The sequence below is a fragment of the Hydra vulgaris genome, chromosome 09, assembly GCF_038396675.1.
Source record: "Hydra vulgaris chromosome 09, alternate assembly HydraT2T_AEP".
Lineage (NCBI taxonomy): Eukaryota > Metazoa > Cnidaria > Hydrozoa > Anthoathecata > Hydridae > Hydra > Hydra vulgaris.
This window is the reverse complement of record NC_088928.1, coordinates 54661669-54672500: the sequence shown is the minus strand read 5'-3', so window position 1 is coordinate 54672500 and position 10832 is coordinate 54661669. Positions and strand designations below refer to the sequence as shown.

The 10832-nt window shown below is 28.1% G+C and overlaps 1 protein-coding gene across 3 annotated transcripts in view; it reads left to right on the top strand.

Moving 5' to 3' along the window:
- LOC100199204 (fibroblast growth factor receptor 3) overlaps positions 1–10832 on the top strand; it is a 170052-nt gene that overhangs the window by 36856 nt on the left and 122364 nt on the right. For all 3 annotated transcript variants that reach the window (XM_065806068.1, XM_065806071.1, XM_065806069.1), the window contains exons 7-8: positions 1200–1262; positions 8949–9008. In XM_065806068.1, coding sequence (XP_065662140.1) covers positions 1200–1262; positions 8949–9008 — 123 coding nt within the window. The remainder of the gene's footprint in view (positions 1–1199; positions 1263–8948; positions 9009–10832) is intronic.

Sequence of the window (10832 nt, the reverse complement as noted above, 5' to 3'; positions counted from 1 at the left end):
CTACCAATATCAATGGTAATGCTTATAAGCTTAGAGCAGGGTTTGAAATTGAGATCCTTGAATTGGAAGTTTTGCTTTCCATATTACTGCAATAAATAAAAAATATACTTAAAAAATTTGACTTTTTTCCAAAACTTTAATATATGTAAATATATTTTATAAAAAATATACTGTTATATAAAATTGAGTCAATTAACAAAGATTACCCTTAGATTTTAAGATATATATATTTAAACTCACATGATGTTTTTAGTAGAAACCAATAAACAATAAAAGAGAGCAACTTAAAAAAAATCTTTAATATAAAGCTTATAATAAATACACACAACTTTAAGTGACATTGCAAAATGTCAAATTGTGATTATACTATTTTGATTATACTATTTTTTTGACATACTAATTTTTTGATAAAAATTTTTTTTTTTTTAAATGAATTTCAGGACCTTGTTCATCCTACTACACACTTATTTGATTTAAAATATGCTAGAAACTCTTATGTTTTTTTGTAAATTTTGCTTTGAGTATTGACTTTTAGTGTATGCAGAAAGTTATTATGGTATTTAAAAACTGTATCTATGTACTTTGAATCTAAATGGTTGGTTGGTCGGATTACTCCTTTTTAATCTAAATGGTTGGTTGGTCGGATTACTCCTTTTCATGTTGATAAATTTTGAGTTAGAGCTAAACTATAAATATTTTTCAAAAATTTTTCAACTGAATAAAGTTATTTTTAAAAAGTTGATTATTTTATTTATCTTCTTTTTATTATGACTACTTAATACTAATATTTATTTTATATTTGTTGCATTTAGGTACTTATAAGCAGTCCATTCAATAAAAACAATAATACTAAAATATCTTTATCAATCTTATTAAATTAAAAAAAATATATATAAATTATAAACATCAGCATAATTTTCTTGGGTGCAAAAGACTATTTGGGATTTAAAATTTCTTAAACACAGAGTGGGTGTCATCTAGATTCATACCAATTAGATTACAAAGTCTTTTTTAATAGATATTCTAAAGCCCCTGTTCAGTTTATTCTTTTATTGAATTATTATCTTTATTGTCTGATAAGAATATAAATCAATCTCAAAACATATAGCATATATGAACTCATTTATATAATTTAAAGTTTTTTAAAGCATAAAAAAAATTATTTTACAAATTTTTTGAAATTTACAAGTATTTTTTAGGTTGTGCTGATATTTTAGGCTGCGATGAAAATATTTGTGTTTATTCCAATATTACAACTCAAGGTAACATTTTTTCATTAGTTAATGTTTAATATTTTTAAAATAGGAATTTTAAAACTAAAACTATTCAAAATTTCTCTTCCCCATTGCATTCCAAAACTATTATATAATAACTAGTAATTTTATTATTCATACTTTTATTCGTTTTTAAACATATACTTTGTTGAAAACTTTCATTTTAAAATTTTTTTAGTAAATATTACTCAGAAAATCATTTTGAAAATCTTAATAATAATGATGACATGGGCTTAGTGATGAGGGGTGCCAATGACATCTTTTGCAAGGTACTCAAATGATGTCAGTAACAGTTGTATTTTATAATCTTTTTGTGTAGACTTTTTATATTTTTTTTAGCAGTAATAATGTTTTGTTAAGTTATGATTTTTAATAAAATTTTGTTAGGTTTTACCTGTGGGATTTGGGATATCACATTTTAATTGGTTTTAAAATAAATGCAATGTTATATTTATTAGAGAAATAAATTTAATAGAAGTGAGATCCTTTTCAAGCTCTGATGCCCCCTTCATGCAATCAGAGAGTGTTGGCTTCAAATCCTTCATTGTGTGGTAAACTGTTGCCATATCTGAGACGGATCTTCCAATGATGCCTTCTCTAAGAATATTATTAATAAATTAATAATATTCTCAGACCATGAAATCTAGTGTTATCTCAAAAATTAGGCTCTTGTGACTTCTGGAGAATCTTTAACAGTGTCAATAATAAGGGCAAATTATTATTCTACCTCTCTTGTATAGTTCAGTCTTTGTCACATCATCTAAAGACAAAGCTGAACTGTTTACTTAGAACTTTTCATCAATATCATCTCTTGATTGTACTAGTTGCGTTCTACATGATTTAGCCGTCAAACAGGTTGACCCATTGTTTGACATATCGTATCACTCCAGCTTCTTTATCTAAAGTGATTTCCTGCTTAGACTCTTCTACAGCTTATGGCCCGGACAACATACCTGTTATAGTCTTGCAGAAGTGTTCTCCGGAGCTGTTGTCTATACTTTCAAAACTATTTAACAAGTGCTTATTAGAGCCTTGTTTTCCAGCCTACTGGAAAGCAGCATCTGTTATCAATATTTTCAAAAATTCTAGAGAGTAATCTGACTCGTCTAACTACCCTCCCATTAGTCTTCGTCCTATCATAAGCAAAGTTTTTAGACCTCTCATTACAAACACTTAATCTCTCATCTTTAATCTAGAAACTGACTTTCTGATCATCGATATGGATTTCAATATTCTCATTGTACTGCTGATTTGCTAACAGTAATAACCAATAGGTTTTATTGTGCATTAGATAGAGGTGGAGAGGTTAAGGTTATTGTTCTTGACATTTCTAAAGCTTTTTATAAAGTTTGGCATGCTGGTCTTCTTCATAATGCTTTCTTCTTACAGTGAATCCTTTGTTACCAATCATAGTATAGAACTTGTCCTCAATGGACAGCATTCTTTTTCATATCCTGTAACTTCAGGAGTTCCTCAATGTTCTATCCTTGGCCCTATGCTTTTTAACTTACATTAAAGATCTTCAAGATATTTTCTCATGATGATACTACCATTTATTCTTGTCATGATAAGAAGCAAACACTCTCTGATTGCTTGGAGGGTCATCTGAGCTTGAAAAGGATCTTACTTCTACTACAGCACAGGGCTCACAGTGGCTGGTGAACTTTAGTTCAGATAAAACTCAACTTTTTTCAGCCAATTGTTATCACAACAATTTAGATCTTCCTATATTTATGAACAGTAATGTACTCGATGAGTCATCTATTTTATGGAAACCACATATCAAATCCATTGCAAAATTAGCATCGGCTAAGGTTGCATCTCTTTATTGTGCTTGACACTTTCTTACTCCGGATTCTATTCTTTATCTCTATAAAACTCTAATTTTTTTTTTTTTACATCTTTTTTCCAACAAGGCTGCAAGCAACCGCTATAAGAGTTGGAAGTTACTGTTACAGAAAAGATGACTTAAAAGATTGCAATTTATATGAATCAGGAAAGCAAGATAATGGAAGCGAATTCCAAAGAGCTGATGTTCGAGGAAAAAAACGAATAAGAGTTTTGGTGCACATAGGAACAGTCACAGATTGGCAGCAAGAGCAGATCCAACTATTTTATCAATGCGTTTTTGCACCTTATCTAAAAGAGAAAGGGCATCATTAGAAGATCCTCCCCAGATATGGCGCAACAGTATTCCATACAAGGACGGATTTAAGATTTATTGAGATAAAGAATAGAATCCAGAGTAAGAAAGTGGTGAGCATGATAAAGAGATGCAACCTTAGCAGATGCTAATTTTGCAATGTATTTGATATACGGTTTCTAAGAAAGATCAGAAGTAAGAGTTAATCCCAGAAGATGAAGGGTAGATGACTCAACGAATACATTACTGTTCATAAATGTAGGAAGATCTAAATTATTGCAATAACGATTGGCTAAAAAAGTTGAATTTTATCTGAATTAAAGTTCACCAGCCACTGAGCCCCATGCTGTAGCAGAAGTGAGATCCTTTTCAAGCTCTGATGCCCCCTTCATGCAATCAGAGAGTGTTGGCTTCAAATCCTTCATTGTGTGGTAAACTGTTGCCATATCTGAGACGGATCTTCCAATGATGCCTTTTCTATTTTAGTGCAAAAACGCATTGTAAACATAGTTGAACTTGCTTCTCTTTCTCTTTTCTACAAGTACTATTATGGGCACTGCTCTAAAGAGTTAGCGTCTTTTGTGCTATCTACTATAATTCATTCTCGTAAACTTGTATTCATCTAGTTTTTTTCCTCAAGCATCAGCTCTTTGGAATTCACTTCCTTCATCTTGCTTTCATGGTTCATATAATTTGCACGCTTTTAAGTTTTCTGTCAATAGTTATTTCTATAAACTTTTTTTTATTAGTAACTTCCAACTCTAATAGTGGTTGCTTGCAACCTTGTTGTAAGCGGAGATGTTAAAAAAAAAAAAAATAAAATTATTACTATTATGAAGGTAGTTTATAAGTTAACACATGCTGCAAGATCATGCTTATCATGCTTAATAAATTAGTGTTTGACACAAAGAAAAAACTCTGTCAGAGTCGAGAAAAAATCAGTTTCGAAAAAACTTTGTTATAAATTAAAAAATTAAACTATCTAGTTGATAATTAAACATTGTTCTTATATTTATTTTTTTAAATTTTATATATTTCGATTGATAATTAATAATAAATTTTTAAAAAATTTATATTTTTATATTTCTTAGTACTTAAATATTTTTCTTGTCACATTCTTTTAACGAACAAGTTATATCTAATAAATGGCTTTCTAACCGGGATCGGTTAGGAAGAAGGTGTGATCTTTCCGTTTAATGCCCTTCCGTGGTGCTCTGTAATAAAGACTTCTTGGGGTACCTATAGTAAAAGCTATAAAAAATTTAAAAAAGTTTTTATTCTGAAGATCTTTTAAAATAATATTTTAAAAAGATAAAAACATCTATCATTTCATCAGAAAGCGAACTACGAATTTTTGTGACAAATCTGGAAGACGAGGAGAAAACTCTTTCTGCTTGCGAGAAATTGCTTGAATTCTGTGGATAGCTTGTTCAAATTTTAAAACTGCTTCTGATTTCACATCAGTTATTTCGTATTCTTTTAACTGATTGGTGAAGGTCTTGACTTTTTTTGGCTTTTTAGCTGTTGATTGATTTTGATATAAATCTTCTTGAATTTCGACAATAAAAGATGTCGATTGTGATGGTTCTTCTTGTTTGCTTTTAGCGCAATCATCTGATTTTGTTTGGAGACTATTTTCTTTTGTTGCAAATAGTTGATCAAATAATTTTGCAGCATAAACTTGAATATCTTTTTTAGAAGCGTAAAAAAATTTGTGGTTTTTATTTTTAAAAAATCAGGATTTCTGTAAATAACGACTCAATGATACCAACATAATGTTTTTACAATTTTTGTATCTGGAGATTAACGCCTCTACAAAATTAGAACTGATGTTAGTTTCTACAACCTTCAATTTCCTTACTAATGTTTTCATAATGATGTTACACTCCAAAATTGTTGTATTTGGTTTTTCCAAGAGAACTGCAGCGTTAGCAATGACTTCCAATCAGTCAGACAGCGATTTTAAGAAATCCAAGTCAAATTCATCTAACATGTTTAAGCAGTTTAGTTCTTTAAGTGTTTTTTTTTTACAGCTTCTAAGCAATCCTAAAATCTTTTGATCATCTGAAAAACACTGTTCCATCTAGTACGGTTGTTGAGCAACAGTCCTTTGTCATGCAAAGATCCGTAAATTTTGTGTATTATTCTTTTAAGAACTTCATATCAAAACAATGAATATTTAAAAAAACTTAATTAGTATTCGAAGTTTCTGTAGATTTTTTTTGATATTTTCTTCATATTCAATCTCATTCTCCGAATATTCAATAAGAAACTCTCCTTCAGTCTCTCTATCAGTTTCTGTTTCTGATTCAATATCCGATTCAGTTTCTTTGTTCACAATTTTGTGACAATCTTTTTTAGCGTATATCAAATCACAAACACTCAAATGAATTGAATGATTCTGGCAGATTTGATCCATCCAGCTACAGCCATTTGTAATTTTACCTGCAACATCTTCATCATCTATACCGAATTCTTTTAATTTTTGCATTATCAAAATGTTTAATGTTTCAATAGAACAAGGAGTTGGCAATCTTACCATTCCTAAACAATATGTTTGGTCATGATGAACATTTAAACTGTAGTATCTTCTACCTCTATTGCTACACCATTCGTTACCTGTTAGTCCAAATTTTTCTCCTTTTGCTTTCAATGTAGCCAGTTCAGCAATCATTAAATATTTGGCTTCAGCATGAAACATCTTAATTTTTCTGAAATTGTGAACGCTGACTTGGGCAAACTATGCCCGTAATTTTCAAAAAGCATTCTAAGTGTTTCAGATTGAGTTATGGACCTAATCGAGTATCCATCAAGAGCTGTCAACTTGGAAAGAAGATAGTTTAATGAAATCTTAGTCAAAACTGGTCTGGAACTGGATAGTTTTAAATCTATTTTCACGCAACTTTTGACGTGACCAATTAGGCTGTTTGTGCTGCTTCCTGGACAAGCGACTCTTTTATGGCGTTTTTTGCAATCTCCGTATTTCACATCATTTACCACAACTTTATCAAAGTATTTCCACGCTTCCAAAATTACTTTTCTCTATAAAAGAAAAATTATCAATTTGACAGATATTTGTTTTTAATTTTATTTTAATTGTGATAAGTTATCACATTTTAAGTTATTAATTAAGTTATTTATTCTAATAGGTAAGTATAATGAAACATTAATTATTATTATTTGTTATCAGTGATAACATTTTATTACATAATTTTGCCACAATGCACAGTGGGCCGAATATTAAACTTATGGTGGACAAAGTTATTTTGATTATACGATATACGACATTATTGTTAAAAAAAATGTATTATATGTTTTAAACTTACCTTGTCATTTTAAGACCAGTTTTTGTATATATTATAAATAATAATCTTGACTTAAAATTTTTTTTTGTTAAGGTAAACTATTAAATAGTTAAAATACATTAACTAATATCACACACGCATATTATTTTAAAAGTTACTGTTTACAATATCTTTGCTTAAAAATTAAAAAATTCTTGCTTTTTTGACAGAAAAAGATATTTTATTATGCATTACATTTTATTATACCACAACTAATTTTTGTGGATTTAAAAACTACTATTATTAAAAAGATACTATTATACTCAAAAGAGTTAAATCACAAAAGTAAAAAATCTTAGATTTGCTCTGAGGAAAGATTTTCTAGCAATACGAATTCTTTTGTGGCATAGGCCATGCTTAATGCAATTTTTGAATCAAGGTAAAAGAAGATAAAAGTTTCTGATAAACCAGTGATCCTATAATCAAACTAGATCTTGAAATATTTCAATGACTTAAAGACCTAAAGCAAGCAGTTGCTAAATACAAAAACTAAAAGAAAATTGTGTGGTATAAGTGAAGAATAGCTTAATCAGGGTTTTCTAAAGGTGCGGAATTTGCTTAAAGCGGTTTTTAAAATGTTGCAAAATTGATAATAGTTATCTATTTACAATAATTGTAAATAGATAATTATTACCTGTTTACTATTAGCAATTATTATCAAGTCATCAATTTTGCATCATTGTAAAAACTGCTTTGAGCATATCCACCCTTTTAACAAATAACTCAAACTAAATTGTGCAACTACTGCGCAACAAGTGTTTTAGAAGCATATAAACAAAACTAAGACCTATCCATTAGAAAATAAAAAATTTGAAAAATAAGAGACGCCCTAATCAGATAATTCAAACTGGTGATGGCTGGATCTGTTGACAACTGCCAACTTTTTTTCAAATAACATTTACAAGTATCCATAACATTATCATAGAGCAATGTCAGGTTTTACATTGAAAAAGTGATGAAACGCCTAATATTCAGTTTAAGAAAAAACTGCTCTACCATTTCTGTGAAGCAAAGTTCCAAGACTTGCACGTCTTTTTTTTTAGAGAAGTTAACAACACAGTAACTGTTTGTATTTCTGTGCTTTTACATTGGGCAAGATCAATGGCTAAAGATATACACTGCGTAAAAAGATTATTTTTTTGTCTTCAATTATGTCACCAATAAGAAATTGTAAATTAGAAAAGTAGTATTTGTTTTTTGTAACCACAATACATGCATGTTTCTGGTTTTTAGTTTGTTTCACAAAAAATCTCCTACACATTTCTTTTAAAAGAAATCAAGAGCTGTTTTCAAGTTTGATAGTTAAGTTGTAGTTGTTGCAATAAAAAAAAAAAAGGTTTCATTTAAGTGAAGATCTTGCAGAACCTCCATCATTTGGTGTTGAAATTTTTGTTAAAAAGAAATTAGAAATGTTAAATGTCTTGCAACTATTTACAGGTAAAATAAGGAGACTTGCTTCAAACAAGGTTTCTACTTTCTAAACTTTTAAATTTTTTTATGTGATGCTTAATGAATTTGTTTGATTCTCTTAATCTATTAAAAGAATTCTTAATATTTCTGAAAACTTGGGCCAATAGTGATACCTACAAGGCTTCATGTTATAAAAAATTTGTTGAAAATTAATTTAAAGTCTTTACCAATTAAAAGCAAAACCAAGTGGTTTAAATATTTCAATCTAATCGTGTTTCAAGAATAAAGATGAGGTTTTTTAAAATTAAATTGAGAATAATATACTAGTAATATAAAGTAAGAAGTTACTACTTTGGATATATTGATATTTTTTAGCACATTGTAGGCTAGGCCTTTTTTTCGATCAGAAATGACCTGAGATCTGATGTCCAATGAATAATTTTGATGATAAACCATTATTATTATTAGTTTTACTTTTTCTAAAAATAAATTCCAAAAAGTTTTAAAATGCTTATTTTTAATAACTTTAACAATATATTATCCTCAATTTAATTTTAAAAAATCTCCTTTTTATTCTAGAAAAAATGATATTTTTAACATCTATCTATATAATAATTAAAATTTAATTTAGCTATATTAAATTTTTATTAATATATAGATAGATATCAAAAAAAGAATATATTTGAATTAAATTTTAAAATAAAAAAGTATAAAATTTGTTAAAATTGTTAAAAAAAAAATGTTGTTATTAATAATTTAAATAAAAATTACTTTTAGGTTGTGAAAATATTTCAAGTTATGATGAAGATATTTGTGTTTATCCTAATTCTACATCAAGTAAGACGTTTTTATTTTTAAGTTAGGGAATTTGTGAACAGAACCAAAAGTTGTTATTGGATAAATGATGTTAGTAAATAAGTTATACAGATATCTCTTTAAATTTGTTATTTGCTAGATGTTTCTTTTCAAGAGTATTAATTTTACATTACTTTATTATAGAATTAATATAACTATTATATAAACTCTACAATAAATAAACTTATTATATATAACTGTACTTTGTTATCTATAAATAAAACGTTATTTATTATAGATTCCTGTGATTTTTATTACACTTTCTTTTTTTTTGTCTGTAAATGTTTCTAGATTAAAGTTGGATTTAGACTGAGGATAATGTGTTAGTAATTTGCTTACCTAAATCCACAGTTATATATTTCATTTTTGTTAATATATTGATAAATATTTTACAGAAAGAATATATTTGAGTTAGCTGTGAACTAAAAAAATATTAAAAGTTCTTGATACTGCTGTTAAAACTATTATTATTAATACTATTGCTAATAAAAAAATCACTAATAAACAATAGTAAATCTTTTTAGGTTGTGAAAATATTTCAAGTTATGATAAAAAATGTTTGTGTTTTTTCCACTTCTACATTACATAAGATATTGAATTTTTAATTATAAGCATTTGTGAACAGTATTAAAAAAATTTATTATACTATGTCATTAATTTTTAAGTTATACAGATATCTATTTAAGTTTATTTTTACCTAGATGTTTCTATCGAACAGTTTTTTACTTTACATTACTATATATTTATATTAACTGAAGTATTAGAACAAGAATTTTTTATGCAAGTTAGAATTTGATCATGAGTTTAATAATGCTTAAATACATGACCATAGCTTATACATTATGTTCCAAAAGTAAGAACTTTACTTTTACATTATTTTATATCAACTCAAATCTCAGTAGTAGTACAAGTATTATTATTTGTTTTGTTTTTAGTATTTGTGAGTTTGGATTTGATAATGTGTTTTGTAACTTTTAAATGAATCAAGTTTTTACAACCATAATCATTGAATAATAAAAAGTAACATCTTAATCATCTACAAAAGTAGGTCTAACATTCTCTCATTCAAAATCTCTCATTCATGAGACTGATCTTATTAAGTCTCCCAAGGATAAAGCTGAGCTATTTGCAAATAACTTTTCTCCTAATTTGACTCTTGAATCTTATGGCCATACTTATACTTTCATTCCAGTTAAATGGGTTAACCCATTGTTAGACATTTGAATCACTCCAGATTTTGTTGCAATAATTATCTCAATTAAACTCTTCTATGACTTGTGGTCTAGAAAGCATCAATTTTCTCTAAATTATTTAATAAGTGCTTGACTGAGTCTTGTTTTCTTGCCTGCTTGAAAATGGTTCCAATTTGTAAAAACTCTGGTTAACTATCTGACCCCCGAACTATTGTCTGATCAGTTTCTATCAGTTATTATTGCTATTGCTCTTGATATATCTTTTGATAAAGTGACATGCTCACTGAGTCCTCTATTTTACGGCTTCATCGATTATTTTATACTACTGACCTCTCATGGAAATCATACATACAATTGATTGCTAAGTTAGCATCTGCTAAGGTTGCTTCTCTTTATTATGCTTGCCATTTTCTTACTCCTGATTCCATTCTCTACCTCAAATCTCTCATTCGCCCCTTTACAGAATACTGTTGTCATATTTGGGCTAGTTCTTTTAATGATACTCTTTCTCTTCTAGACAAGGTCCAAAAATGCATTGTAAATGTAGTTTGACCTGCCAAGCTTGAGCCTCTCTTCCATCATCATAAAGTTGTATCTCTTTCTCTTTTTTCAA